The sequence below is a fragment of the Erinaceus europaeus genome, chromosome 12 (assembly GCF_950295315.1).
Source record: "Erinaceus europaeus chromosome 12, mEriEur2.1, whole genome shotgun sequence".
In the NCBI taxonomy this organism is placed as follows: Eukaryota; Metazoa; Chordata; class Mammalia; order Eulipotyphla; family Erinaceidae; genus Erinaceus; species Erinaceus europaeus.
The window spans coordinates 73978065-73993923 of record NC_080173.1 but is presented as its reverse complement, the minus strand read 5'-3'; the positions used below and the strand labels follow the sequence as shown (position 1 = coordinate 73993923).

The 15859-nt window shown below is 42.3% G+C and overlaps 1 protein-coding gene across 1 annotated transcript in view; it reads right to left on the bottom strand.

Moving 5' to 3' along the window:
- UTP6 (UTP6 small subunit processome component) overlaps nt 1-15569 on the bottom strand; it is a 43156-nt gene extending 27587 nt beyond the window's left edge. The window contains exons 1-6 of the mRNA XM_007530813.3: nt 15353-15569; nt 7455-7539; nt 4024-4065; nt 2787-2879; nt 1696-1743; nt 840-903 (exon numbers count right to left, since the gene is read on the bottom strand). Coding sequence (XP_007530875.1) covers nt 840-903; nt 1696-1743; nt 2787-2879; nt 4024-4065; nt 7455-7539; nt 15353-15444 — 424 coding nt within the window. The 5' untranslated portion in view covers nt 15445-15569. The remainder of the gene's footprint in view (nt 1-839; nt 904-1695; nt 1744-2786; nt 2880-4023; nt 4066-7454; nt 7540-15352) is intronic.
- Nucleotides 15570-15859: the final 290 nt, after the last annotated feature.

Here is a 15859-nt window from a genome sequence, read left to right as displayed (position 1 = left end):
AGATCTTCTATGTATAAGGTCCTACAGTTCGAGTAGTCTGGAAAGTGGAGCTTCCCTTGCAGGTGGGAACCGGGGGCCCAAATCCAGGTAATGCAATGTGTTCAGTTAGGTGCAACACTGCCTAGCTTCTAATCACACAATATTCAAAAGAAAAAATCTCTTCTACTACACATGATCACCTATTGTATGCTAACCACCTTATAAAGTCTGAATTATATCTCCCCTTTATTCTTGAAGTCCTTTAGATTTGCCTCAAATAGAATGTTCCTCAAAGGAGTTTTGTTTATTTTTCACCATCAACTAAGAAATATAGCCCTTGGGAGTCGGGCTGTAGCACAGCAGGTTAAGCACAGGTGGCGCAAAGCACAAGGACCGGCATGAGGATCCCGGTTCGAGCCCTGACTCCCCACCTGCAGGGGAGTCGCTTCACAGGCGGTGAAGCAGGTCTGCAGGTGTCTGTCTTTCTCTTCCTGTCTCTGTCTTCCCCACCTCTCTCCATTTCTCTCTGTCCTACCCAACAACTATGACAACAATAACTACAACAATAAAACAACAGAGGCAACAAAAGGGAATAAATAAATAAAATAAATATTTAAAAAAAAAGAAAAGAAAAGAAATGTAGCCCTTCCTGCTGCAGACACAGTAGCTGGCATAGTAACTAAGCATACTGCAGGCAGGGATGAACTAAGTGGCAGTTATTCAGGAACAAAAACTGTTCAAGTACCTATGCTTGAGTTCTCAAAATACTTTCATTCAGATTTATAAAATAAATAGAAGTTCCAAAGTGGCTTCAATGTACACACAAAACAAAGAAAGAAGCAACAAAGATTTCACCATACCTGGTTTGTTAGAATGAATGGCCAACATGGCAGAGTAAACCTTGCTAAGCTGAGTTTTGTTAGCCTGTAAATGAAAAAGAAATAACTCTACTTCCTGCATAGCAAAGCCATTGCCTTTAATCCCTAAATGATCTGTTCTGTACACTTGACAACTCTCAAATCCAGAGGGACACATATACCGCCCCCACCTTGATTTCTGGTTGTCTCTATCCAGTAAAGATTAAAAAAAAAAAAAGTACGGGGATAGATAGCATAATAGTTATGCAAACTCATGCCTGAGGCTCCAAAGTCCCAGATTCAACCCCGACACACAACCATAAGCCAAAGCTGAGCAGTGCTCTGGTTATGAAAAAATAATAAAAAAATAAAAATAAATGGTTATGCAGACTCATGCCTGAGGCTCTTTGGAGGATCTCACATTCAATCCCCCACAACACCATTATCCTGAGCTGAGCAGTGCTCTGGTAAAAATAATAATAATAAGAAGAAGAAGTAATAATAAATAAATATTGGAGTTTGCTAATATGGTATAAGATTTAAAGGCATGGTGTATTACACCAAAGTAAAAGACTCTAGGGTGGGTGGGTGGGGAGAATACAGATCCAAGAAGGATGACAAAGGACCTAGTGGGGTTGTATTGTTATATGGAAAACTGGGAAATGTTATGCATGTACAAGCTATTGTATTTACTGTTGAATGTAAAACATTAATTCCCTAATAAAGACTTAAAGGCAGACTTCCCTGCAACCAATATAGCTGAGTGGTAGAGCACATGCTTTGCTTTATATGTATGAGTCGGAATACAGACTAAGCAAAAGGACAAAGGGAGTAAGATAGACAGCTGCCCAATACTCACCCATTTCTTACAGAAGACTATATAGGACAGCCAAAGTTGAACATCATCCTGTAAAAAGGAAGTATATTGCCTTGATTCAAATTTTACATATAATGCACTTTTACATGAATTAGTTTTATTATTTTTATTTTATTTTTAATTAGTTTTCTTAAAAACGAGCAATTCCAGGTAACCCAGTGCTGCCACATCAGGCCACCTATTGGGCGCCTATTAGGTTCTTTCTCCCCAAAGTCTTAGATCTCTTAAGCATTAACTCAATCTGCCCCTCGACTCCTGCCAACTATGCTCCAAGATAAAATTTGTTGCCTATCCAATTTCTACAACATAGTTTTGTTTTGTTTTCTTTTTAAGTTTTTATTTATTTACTTATGAAGATAGAAGAAAAAGAACCAGATATCACTCTGGTACATGTGCTGCCAGGGATTGAACTAAGGACCTCATGCTTGAGAATCCAATGCTTTATCCACTGTGCTACTTCCCAGGCCACTACTACGCAGTTAAGGGGTCTCAAACCAAAATTTATGGTTACCAGGAATCCAAAGTAGATACATCCCATATAATATACCCCAGTTAAGAGCCAAGCTTGAAGAAATCAAGCCACTGAGGCTGGGTAGTGGCACATGTTAACCATGTACAAGAACCCGAGTTCAAGCCCCCAGTCTTAACCTGCAGAGGAAAAAAGTTTTACCAACAGTGAAGCAGTGCTACAGGTGTCTGCCTCTCTATTTCTCCCTTGCCCCTTATAATTTCTGTCCTATCAAATAAAATGAAAGTTTAAGAAAAAAGAAATTAAGCTACTGACAATGTCTTCTACCTTAAAGTCTTCAATATATTCCACTATCCAAATAAATATCCAGGCTAACTTCCTGATGCTTAGCATATCAAATGCACTGTTTTCAGCACTATTCTCACAGAACATAATCTCATTAAGAACGATTTCTTAATAGTTTGATAAGCGGTTTCAAGTCATCATACCATCATCAGAATACTGAGACAACTAATAGAATGCATCTGAATATTCAAATCAGTATATATAAAATATGCCACTTTCATATCTCTTACACTTAAGGATACTCTAATCAATCACTTACTTTCCACTTTGCTGAAGCACGTTGAAAGACACCTTGTACCCGATGCACTATAGAATTCTCAATCTCATCCTTCTTAAACGAATACCCAATGCGCTAAAAAGAGACATTAAAAAGTGTCAACTCTATCACACTTATCTAAAACAGCACAAAATTACAAACATACAGGGATGAGTGATGGCACACCTAGTTAAATGAACAAGGACCCAGGTTCAAGCCCCCAGCCCATACATACCTCTCAATTTCTGTCTTACTAAATTAAATAAAGTTTTAAAAAATACATCTAACAATGCGAAACTGGAAGGGAAGGGAAACAGAACTTTGGTGGTAAGAGCCGGGTAGTAGCACAGCAGGTTAAGCACACGGGGCACAAAGCACAAGGACCCATGTAAGGATCCCAGTTCGAGCCCCCAGCTCCCCACCTGCAGGGGGGTCACTTCACAACCGGTGAAGCAGGTCTGCAGGTGTCTATCTTTCTCTCCCCCTCTGTCTTCTCCTCCTCTCTCCATTTCTCTCTGTCCTATCCAACAACATCAAATTACAACAATAACAATAAATACAACAACTAAGGCAACAAAAATGGGGAAAAATGGCCTCCAGGAGCAGTGGATTCATAGTGCAGGGACCAAGCCCCAACAATAACCCTGGAGGAAAAAAAAAAAAAAAAAAAGAACTTTGGTGGTGGGTGTGGTGTGGAATTACATGCTGTAATCTTATAACCTACTATTAATGACAAATAAAAAATCTAAATATATGTATATATTGGGCCTGGGTGGTAACGCACATGCAGCAATGCGCAAGGAACCAGGTTCAAGCCCCCAGTCTCCACCTGCGGGGGAAAGCTTTGCAAGTGGTAAAGCAGTGTTGCAGGTGTCTCTCTGTCTCTCTTCCATTTCTACCACCCCCTTCCCTCTCAATTTCTGGCTGTGACTATCCAATAAATAAATAAAGATATTTTAATAATAATAATAATACTAAAAAGAAACTGTGAAATAATGTGCATTATTTGGGGCCAGGTGGTGGCACACCTGGTTAAGCACTCACATTAGTTTAAAATAATGCACATTTAAAAAATATTTTAAAATATATATGTACAAAATATATATATGTATATATTTACATTATATGCACAACTCATGACTTTATCAATGCCAACTGCTTCCCAAAGCCAAGATATAGCTACAGATGTCATCCTACTTAGTTCTGTATTTTTCTAACTTTTACAAAATCATCTACTTACTGTCCTTCTCCTCTGGATCAGCTCCAAAAGATTAATTTCATACTGTGAAAGATACAGAAAAAGAAAAAACAAGAATTACAATCTCTTCAATACTGAAAATATGTGGTCTAGGAGGTGGTGCAGTGGCTAAAGCATTGGATTCTCAAGCATGAGGTCCTGAGTTCAATCCCCAGCAGCACATGTATCAGAGATGTTTGGTTCTCTTTCTTCTCCTATCTTTCTCATGAATAAATAAGTAACTTCTCAGCAAGGGTAACAAAAATGGGAAAATAGTGGAGGAACCAAGTCCCAGCAATAACCCTAAAAGGAAAATAAAAAATAATAAGCAAATTCTAAAAATAATAACTGAAAATATTTATTAAAAGCCATAAAGTAAATAAAAACCATGAACATAAAACATAAGCAGTAACTTGCTATGAAAAACTATAATTTTCTGGTCTGGGAGGTGGGTGGCTAAGGCATTAGACTCTCAAGTATGAAGTCCTGAGTTTAATTCCCAGCAGCACGTGTACCAGAGTGATGTCTAGTTCCTTCTCTCTCTCTCTCTCCTCCTATCTTTCTCATTAATAAATAAAATTTTAAAATGTATATATATATAATTTAAATGATGGGAGAAAACTCAGTTGATAGTAATCACAATCCTTGCTGGGCATGAGGCCCTGCATTTGAGCAAAAATACCACAAGGGAACACCATGAACAACACTGAGGGATGGTAGAGCAGTGCTGTGGTATCCCTCCTCTATGGGTCACTCCCTTTCTCTCCTCCCTCCCCCTTAAAAAAACCTAAAGCTTGAGTTCTTTCTGTCCTTAACCAACAACAACAGCACTAACAACAATACAATAAAGACAATAACAACAAAAAATGGGCACCAGGAGCAGTAGATTCGTAATAGAGGCACCAAGCCTCAGAGATAACCCTGGAAACAAAACAAAAAAAATTAAAATATTGGATGTCTCAGATGGAGGGTAGATAGCATAACAGTTATGCAAACAGACTCTCAAGCCTGAGGCTCCAAAGTTCCAGGTTCAATCCCTGGCACCACCATAAGTCAAAGCTGAGCAGTGCTCTTGCTAAATGGAAGAAAAAAAAATAATAAGGGGAGTCGGGCTGTAGAGCAGTGGGTTAAGCGCAGGTGGCGCAAAGCACAAGGACCGGCATAAGGATCCCGGTTCAAACCCAGCTCCCCACCTGCAGGGGAGTCGCTTCACAGGCGGTGAAGCAGGTCTGCAGGTGTCTTTCTCTCCTCTGTCTTCCCCCTTCTTTCCATTTCTCTCTGTCCTAGCCAACAACAAAGATATTATCAACAACAACTACTACTACAACAGTAAAACAAGGGCAACAAAAGGGAATAAATAAATGGAAAACAAAAAAAGGCTTTAAAAAAAAATGTTTTATGTGCCATGTCTTAATTTCATTCCTCTCACTCCTCATAGGAAATGACGATTCTGACTCTCTCATTTACCACTCCTCCCAAGCATGACCTATTATACTTCAATATAGTACTGCCTTTCATGGAGCCAATATCCAGAAGCCAGCAGAGGCATGGTATCCAATGACGGGTAAGATCACTGGTGTGGTGACAACCTAAGACAGGAGCTATGCGACCTGGCATTACAAAAACAGAAGGGAGATATGTTGGGGTCTGCTTGGCCCCAATCTAGGCCCAGCAGACCATAAGCCTGGCTCGAGTTTCGATGATGGTCACTAACTTCCTCAGAGTGATACAGCATTTCCTGTAGACCATACCTAAATTCACCTCTGCCCTCCAGCTGATGATGCGTAAAGAGCATAGGCCCCACTGACAGTGACGACACCTCACACCACCTCTAACATCATCTCACTCTACCTTCCCATCCCTGCCTCTACCCCCTGCCTATAAAAAAATGGTCTTTTTCTCAATAAAGTGAGTCACTGCCTTGACAGAACTCAAAATATATATATATATATATAGTACTGCCTTGACTATTTTATTTTACTGGCCACTATGGCTTTAAATATATCCCTGTTGACACATAAAATTCAAGTCATTTAAACTAATTTTATTGTTTCAAGATGCAATGTACCTATCTTTTCTCATACTTCTCTCTAATTTTTCCAGTATTAAAATCTACGGGCTGGGGAGACAGCATAATGGTTATGCAAAAGCCTTTCAAGCCTGAGGCTCTGAGGTCCCAGGTTCAATTCCCAGCACCACCATAAGCCTGAACTGAGCAGTGTTCTGGTCTAAGGGGAAAAAAAAAACTACATTCCTTTATTTTTTTTACCAGAGCATTACTCAGCTCTGGCTTATGGTACTGGGGATTTAACCTTGGACCTTTGGTGCCTAATATATAAAAGTATTTTTGCAGGGGGCCGGGTGATAGCACAACTAGTTAAGTGCACATGGCACAAAGCACAAGGACCAGCATAAGGATCCCAGTTCAAGCCCCTCTCCCCACCTGTAGGGGGGGATCGCTTCTCAAGTGGTGAAGCAGGTCTGTAGGTATCTTTCTCTCCCTCTATCTTCCCCTCCTCTCTCAATCTCTCTGTCCAACAATAGCAGCAAAAACTTTCCAAGTTTTCCACAAGGGTCCTTTATATACTTACATATACAGAGAGAAACCACATGAGAAATAAATTTAATGAACGCCAGTTTGTTTGAAAGGCGATGTTTGCCTTTATTTACTCCACACACTCTCAATTATGTATCTATTTATTATTGGATACAGACACAGAGAAATTGAGAACGGAGAGGGAAATAGAAGGAAAGAGACAGAGACACCAGCTGCCCTGTTTCACCACTCATGGAGCTTCCCCCTGCAGGTGGGGACCAGGGGCTTGAACCCAGGTCCTTGTGCATTGTAATGTGTATTTAACCAGATGTGCCACCATTCAGCCCCCAAAGTCACCATTCTTTATCTCATTTAAAATCTGAGAGGGCAGGAGTTCGGCAATAGTGCAGTGGGTTAAGTGCACGTAGCACAAAGCACAAGGACAGGCGTAAGGATCCCAGTTCGAGCCCCTGCCTCCCCAACTGCAGGGGGGGTCACTTCACAAGCGGTGAAACAGGTCTGCAGGTGTCTGTCTTTCTCTCCCCCTCTGTCTTCCCCTCCTCTCTCCACTTCTCTCTGTCCTATCCAACAACATCAATCACTACAACAATAAAACAACAAGGGCAACAAAAGGAAATAAATAAATATTAAAAAAAAAAAAATCTGAGAGGACCAAGAGATGGCTCAGCAAGTAAAGTACATTCCTTACCATGGGTGAGGCTCTGCATCACATGAAAACACCCATGACAACACCAAGGAAACTCCAAGAAAAGTGAATAAGTACCATGGTGTCTCTCCCTGTTGGTCTGCCTCTCCCTCTCTTTTCTCTCTTTCTAAAATAATGAATGAAATATGAAATAAAATATTCTTTTAAAAAGTAATTAAATCATTCACTTACTTGTACATAATTGATAAAATCTTCTTTAAAAAGAGCTCGCCGCTGTATTTTATATTCTAGATCTGAAGCCTTCTTAATGATAGCCCTGAAAAGAAAGACATTTAACATGTAAAACTTGGGGCCAGGTGGTGGCACACCTGGCTGAGCACACATTACAAAGGGCAAGGACCAGGGTTCAGCCCCTGCCCCCATCTCAGGGGGTAGGCTCCGCAAGAAGTAAAGCAGTGTTGCAGCTTCTGCCCCTCACTAGCTCCCCTTAATCCTTGCCCTGTCTCCACTCAATGATTATTATTATAAATATAAAATGAAAAAACTTATCTGACTTTTAAGTTTATTTATTTGTTTTGCCTCCAGGGTTATCGCTGGAGCTCGGTGCATGCACTACGAATCTGCTGCTCCTGGAGGGCATTTTTCCATTTTTTTGTTGTTGTTGCCCTTGTTGTAGTTATTGTTGTCATAGCTGTTGTTGTTGGATAGGACAGAGAGAAATAGAGAGAGGAAGGGAAAAGAGAGGAGGGGGAGAAAGACAGACAGCTGCAGACCTGCTTCACTGCTTGCAAAGTGACCTCCTGCAAGTGGGGAGCTGAGGACTCAAACCAGGATCCTTATGGCGGTCCTTGGAGGTTCGCACCATGTGCGCTTAACCCACTGTGCTACCTTCCGGCCCCTGAAAAATATTTTATTTAATTTTATTTTGCCTCCAGGGTTATTGCTGGGGCTCAGTGCCTGGACTACAAATCCACTGCTCCTGGAGGCCATCTTTTCCCTTTTGTTGCCCTTATTGTTTATCGTTTTTGTTATTATTGTTGTTTTTATTGCTGTTGGATAAGACAGATAAATCGAGATGACAGGAAGACAGAGGGGGGAGAGAAATACAGACACCTGCAGACCTGCTTCACTGCTTGTGAAGAGACTCCCCTGCAGGTGGGGATCCAGGGGCTCGAACCAGCATCCTTAGGTCCGGTCCTTGTGCTTCCCGCCACGTGCACCTAACCCACTGTGCTACTGCCAGACTCTATCTTTTTTTTAACCAGAGCACTGGCTCAGCTCTGGCTAGCGGTGGTGCGCGGGGATTGAACCTGGGCTTTGGAGCCTCAGGCATGAGAGATTAGAGTCTGTTTGCATAACCATTATGCTATCTACCCCCTGCCCTACTTTCGTTTATCTATTTTTACCAGATCACTGCTCAGCTCTGGGTTATGGTAACACATGGCAGTGAACCTGGGACTTTGGAGCCTCAGGAACAAGTCTCTTCATAACCATTATGCTATCTACTCCTGCCCCAAATTTTTCTCTAATTAAATTAAATTTTCTAAGAATCGTAGCCAGGAGTGGTGGAGTTAGATCTCAGCATTCATCAGATGTGACAGAGTGATGCTCTGGTTCCCTCTCTCATTAGTATGTATAACTTTAAGAATAAAAATATGTGAAGGTCAGGCGCTAAGGATACGGCATAAGGCATGGCATAAGGATCCCGGTTCAAGCCCCCAGAGCTCCCCACCTGCAGAGGGGTCACTTCACAGGCAATGAAACAGGTTTGCAGGTGTCTATCTTTCTCTCCCCCTCTGTCTTCCCCTCCTCTCTCCATTTCTCTCTGTCCTATCCAACAACAACAGCAATGGCAACAAAAACAACAACAAGGGCAACAAAATGGGGAAAATGGCCTCCAGGAGCAGTGGATTCATGATGCAGGCACCAAACCCCAGCAATAACCCTGGAGACAAAAAAAATTAATAAAAATTTGTGTACTGCATCAAAGTAAAGGACTTTAGGAGGGGAGAGAGTTTCAGGTCCTGGTGTTCAATGGTAGAGGAAAACGTAGGCACAAGGCTTAGTGTTTTACAGAAAACTGAAAAGTTTTATGCATGTACGAACAGTAGTATTTACTGTCAACTGTAAACTATTAATACCCTCAATAAAAAAATAAATTTTAAGTAGAGACCCCGGCTCCCCACCTGCAGAGGAGTCGCTTCACAAGCGGTGAAGCAGGTCTGCAGGTGTCTTTCTTTCTTTCCCCCTGTCTTCCCCTCCTCTCTCCATTTCTCTGTCCTATCCAACGGCAACAACAATAAAAATAAATAAAATAAAATGTATTTTAAAAAATTTTTAAGTAAAAGTAAGAAGCAGGTATAGCATAATGGGTATGTAAAGAGACACTTGTGTGAGGCTGTGAGACCCCAGGTTGAGCACCACCATAAGCCAGAGCTGAGCAGCACTCTGGTAAAAAAATAAATGAATAAGTAAAAATATCTGGATTGTCTCTATATAGCAAAGTTTTTTTATTTTTTTAATATTTTATTTATTTATTCCCTTTTGTTGCCCTTGTTGTCTTATTGTTGTAGTTATTACTGTTGTTGTCATCGTTGGATATGACAGAGAGAAACGGAGAGAGGAGGGGAAGACAGAGAGGGAGAGAGAAAGATAGACACCTGCAGACCTGCTTCACCGCCTGTGAAGTGACTCCCCTGCAGGTGGGGAGCCAGGGTTCAAACTGGGATCCTTATGCCGGTCCTTGTGCTTTGCGCCACCTGCGCTTAACCCGCTGCGCTACAGCCCGATTCCCAAAATGTATTATTTTTATATTTATTTATTTACTATTCCCTTTTGTCGCCCTTGTTGTTTTACTGTTGTAGCTATTGATGTCATTGTTGTTGGATGCATTGTAGGGCTGGGTAGTGCAGGTTGAGCGCATATGTTACAATGCACAAGGACCCAGGTTTGAGCCTCCAGTACACACCTGCAGGGGAAAGCTTTGCAAGCAGTGTCTCTCTCCCTATCTTTCTCTTATCAATTTCTGTCTCTATCCAATAGTAAATAAAGATAATTTTTTTAAGATTTTATTTATTTTATTAATGAGAAAGATAGGAGGAGAGAGAGAAAGGGCCAGACATCACTCTGGTACATGTGCTGCCGGGGATTGAACTCAGGATCTCATGGTTGAGAGTCTAGTTCCTTAACCACTGCGCCACCTCCTGGACCACATAAAGATAATTTTTTAAATTAAAAAAATAAATAAAGGATGCATTATTAACCTAGGCTTTGGGGCACAAGAAGAAATGAAATTGTAGTCCGGGAGGGGGCACAATACAGTGGATAAAAGCATTGGACTCTCAAGTGTGAGGCCCTGAGATCAAGCCCTGGCAGTGCAAGTACCAAAGTGAATGTCTGGTTCTTTCTATTTCTCTCCCTCTCTCCTCCTATCTTTCTCATTAGTAAATAAATAAAATATTTAAAAAAGAAGAAATGGGGAGTCGGGCAGTAGCACAGCAGGTTAAGAGCACATGGCGCGAAGCTCGAGGACGGGTGTAAAGATACAGGTTCAAGCCCCCGGTTCCCCACCTGCAGGGGTGGTGAAGCAGGTCTGCAGGTGTCTGTCTTTCTCTCTCCCTGTCTTCCCTACTCTCTCCATTTCTCTCTGTCCTATCCAACAACGATGACATTAATAACAACAACAATAACTACAACAATGAAAAACAAGGGCAACAAAAGGGAAAATAAATAAATAGGAAATGAAATTTGGGGCAGGGGAGACAGCATAATGGTTATGCAAACAGATTCTCAAGCCTGAGGCTCCTAAATCCCAAATTCAATCCCAATCCCCTGTACCACCATAAGTCAGAGCTGAGCAGTGCTCTGGTGTTTCTTTGTGGGTATCTCTCTCTCTGCATCTCTCTCAAAAATAAAATTAATAAAAAAATTTTATAAAAAAGAAAGGGAGTTGGGCGGTAGTGCAGCAGGTTAAGCACACACATTCTTCCTTTGAAGAATCCCTTTGCTAGGATTTGCTTATCATACACACCCTCACCATATTTTACGTCCTTTGACATTATTTGCATATAGCTATGCCACCAGTTGCTTTTGTTCTCCCTGGATTAAGCTGTTAAGAATCAACATATCAAAGACTCAGCCTATGTATTAAAAAGACTCAGTCAGTGCTTTAAAAAGTTTGAGATATTCAATTTTCCCCTCTCATATTAATTAGTGATTTATATGACTAAAAAATTGATAGGAGTGTACATAAACACCATTCCCACCACCAAAAGACTGTGTCCCATCCCACCCCCCCCCCCCATGAAGCTGAACATTCACCCTCACCCTCCACCCAGGGTTTTTTCCTTGGTGCCCTACTCCAAATTGAGTCAACTCCTGCTTTGAATTTCCCTTTCTCAACTTCTGTTGATGAGTGGGATCATCCCATACTCGTCTTTATCTTTCTGACTTAGTTCACTTAACATAATTTCTTCTAGCTCCATCCAAGATGGGTCAGAGAAGTTGGGTTCATTGCTCTTAATAGCTGCATAGTATTCCATTGTGTAAATATACCACAGCTTTCTCAGTCACTCATCTGTTGTTGGGCACCTGAGTTTCTTCCAGGTTTTAGCTATTATGAATTGTGCTGCTGTGAACATAGGTGTGCACATATCTTTTTGGTTGGGTGTTAGGGAGTCCTTGGGGTATATCCCCAGGAAAGGAATTACTGGGTCATATGGAAGGTCCATGTCTAGCCTTGTGAGAGTTCTCCAGACTGCTCTCCACAGAGGCTGGACCAATTTACATTCCCACCAGCAGTGCAGAAGGGTTCCTCTGTCCCCACAGCATTTCCAGCATTTGTTGCTGCTGTCCTTTTTGATGTATGCCATTTTCACAAGAGTGAGGTGGTATCTCAATGTTTTCTTAATTTGCATTTCTCTGACAATCAGTGACCTGGAGCAGTTTTTCATATGTTTGTTAGCCTTTTGGATCTCCTCTGTAGTGAATGTTCTGTTCATATCCTCTGCCCATATTTGGATGGGGTCATTTCCTTTTTTGGTGCTAAGTTTGCTGAGCTCTTTGTATATTTTGGTGATTAGTCTCTTGTCTGATCTATGGCATGTGAAGATCTTCTCCCATTCTGTGAGGGGTCTCTTTGTTTGTGTGATAGTTTCTTTGGCTGTGCATAAGGATCCCGGTTTGAGCCCCTGCTCCCCACCTGCAGGGGAGTCACTTCACAGGCGGTGAAGCAGGTCTGCAGGTGTCTGTCTTTCTCTCCCCCTGTCTTCCCCTCCTCTCTCCAATTCTCTCTGTCCTATCCAACAACGACAACACCAATAACAACAACAATAACTACAACAATAAAAAAGAGCAACAAAAAGGAGATAAATAAATAGAAATAAAATGCAATTAACAACCCCATTTTCAAGTCCCATTAAAGATTTACCTCAGTCCCTAAAGCTCACAACTTGCATGCTGGAGTTCCCAAATTCAAATGCCCACATTTATGCCTGTAGAGGTGCTCTTCCCCTCCCCCCCATTTTATGAAATAAATGGGTTGAGAAAGGACTATCTAGGGTAGTTAGCCGGACTTGCAGGCATATCCCTGGCCCAATATCTATGACACCACATAGTCTACAAAGATGCTATTCTTTCTCATTAAATAAATAAATTACTTTATTTTATTCATTTACTGGATCAACACAGAGAAATCAAGAGGGATGAGGGAGACGGAGTCAGAAATACCTGCAACACTATTGTGAAGCATCACGGCCACAAATGGACAAGTGGAGGGGGGACTTGAACCTGGGTCCTTGGGCATGATAACATGTGGACTCAATCAGGTGAGCCAGCACCCAACCACAATTATTATTTTTTAAATAATTAATAACAAGTTGGGGCCAGGCAGTGGTGCAGGTGATTCAGCACACATACTACAATACACAAGGCCCCGGGGTTCAAGCTCTTGGTCTCCACCTATAGGGGGGAAGTTTCGTGAGTGGTAAAGCAGTGCTGCAGGTGTCTTTCTCTCCCTCTATGTCTCCCTATCCCCTCTCAACTCTACTGTCTCTATCTAAAACAATTTTAAAATAAATAAAAGGTAAAAAAAAAAACTAAAGTTAAAAAACTTATCTACTCCGTGGCTACCATTTCTGGAGGGCATTCTACCACAATCAGCACACAGTACATTACAATACAATCAGGACGTTTAATTTAGGTGTGGGAAAGATACTCCACTTGGATAATACATTACTCGTCACAGGCAGCCCCAGATTCTAGCACAGGTCCCACTAAAATAAGAGAAGTTCTGGGGAGAATACAGGTCCATAAAGGATGATAAATTACATAGTGGGGGTTGTATTGTTAAATGGGAAGCTGGGGAATGTTATGCATGTACAAATTATTGTATTAACTGTTGAATGTAAAACATTAATTCCCCAATTTAAAAAAAAAGGGGAAAAAAAAGAGAAGTTCAGTGCTGTGGTGTCTTCCTCTCTCATCCTTCTATATGAACAAGTCAGTCTGGGGCAGTGAAGCCCCAATTTAAGTCCCCCCAAAAATAAAAATAGGGGTTGGGTGGTAGCGCACTTGGTTGAGCGCACATGTTACTATGCACAAGGACACAGGTTCAAGCCCTCAGTCCCCACCTGCAGGGGGAAAGCTTCGTAAATGGTGAAGCAGTGTTGCAGGTCTCTATGTCTCACTCCCTCTCAATCCTCCCCTTCCCTCTCAATTTACCTCTGTCTCTAGCCAATAAATAATAAAAATTTAAAGTGGTCCAGGAGGTGGTGCAATGGATTAAAATAACTGGATTCTCAAGCATGAGGTCCTGAGTTTAATCCCCAGCGGCACATGTACCAGAGTGAGATCTGGTTCTTTCTCTCTCTCCTATCTTTCCACTGATGAAAAAATAAAATCTTAAAAAAAAAAGTGGGAGTCGGGCTGTAGCGCAGCGGGTTAAGCGCAGGTGGCGCAAAGCACAAAGACCGGCATAAGGATCCCGGTTCGAACCCCGGCTCCCCACCTGCAGGGGAGTCGCTTCACAGGTGGTGAAGCAGGTCTGCAGGTGTCTATCTTTCTCTCCCCCTCTCTGTCTTCCCCTCCTCTCTCCATTTCTCTCTGTCCTATCCAACAACGACGACAACAATAATAACTACAACAATAAAACAACAAGGGCAACAAAAGGGAATAAATAAATAAATAAAATATTTTTAAAAAAAAAAAGAAAAGTAAAAATAGGGGGCCGGGCGGTACTGCAGCGGATTGAGTGCATACAGCACAAAGCACAAGGACCAGCGTTTAAGGATCCCTGTTCTAGCCCCTGACTCCCAACTTGCAGGGGAATGAAGCAGGTCTGCAGGTGTCTATCTTTCTCTCCCCCTTTGTCTCCCCTCCTCTCTCTTCTCTATCCTATCCAACAACAACATCAGTGGCAGCAATAACAATGACAACAACAATGGCAACAAAACGGGAATAAATAGCCTCCAGGAGCAGTGGATTCGATTCGTGGTGCAGGCACCAAGCCCCAGATAAGCCTGGAAACAAAAAATAATAAATTAAAAAATTTTTAAAGTTTAATAGAGGGCATCGCAGTAAGAGGGATTGATCCCTGGCATGCACAAGGACCCATGTTCAAGCTTCCTCACTTGCAGTGCTGCAAGTGTCTCCTTTCCCTGTTTCTCTATCAGAAATAAGTAATCTATTTCTGAAGTGTAATTGATGTAGGGAAGAGACTGTACTGGTTAAGCAAAGACTTTCATTACTGAGACTCCAGAGTCCCGAGGTTCAATTCCTGGCAACACCATAAACTAGAGCTAAACCAGTGCTGATTAAAAAAAAAAAAAAAAATTTAAGTTTGTGTCCAGCACCTCCTCCCCACTCATCCACAGGCTGCTAGAAATTGTGGCTTTATCATCCTTAGAGTGTCAAGACCTAGTTTCATAAAGTTGTCAATTTGTTTCTTGGGAAAGTTAACAGATGACTTGGAAGTGAAAGAAAACCACTGGGCATTACCAATCACCCGGAATGGATTTCGGGCAAGTTAAGAAGATAATCGATAATAAAGCTCAGCTGCCTCCCCATCCCACCCCACCCCAGCCACACACCTCCCCCAGCCCGCCCGGCGCCGGCTCTTCCTCCGCTCTCACTTAATTTCCGCATGGCTGAACAAGCCGATGCGCTCCAGCTGCTCCAATTCCGGGAGTCGATCTTCTATTCGCTCCTGAATAATCTCCGCCATGAGGTCTCAATGCCACGAACCAGCGCACTGTTGCCCGGGCCGCCACCTGTGTAGGTAGCGCGTACCCTCCACTCCCACACTCGGCCTTGCCTACCGCACGCGCTTCCAAGCTGTGCGCTCTAGACCCCGCCCTTTCCGCTTCCGCCGCCTCCCCAAGGGGAAGGTTCTTTGGCCTCTATCCCCTCCCTGTGGCTGACTTTGGAACTGCAGCATGAGTACCCCTCCGAGGCCTCCAGAACACCATCGTGGAGGGGCGGGGCCAAGTGCGCGCGAGAGAAGTGTTAGGAAAGGATCTGAAAAAAGAACTTACCAGGTTCTAGGAGGCCTTTACCTGAAGGTGGAGTGAGAAGTCTTCTGCAGTATGTTGTCTCTTTATTCTTGCTGCCACCCCATGTCCTCGTTTTCCAACACCAAA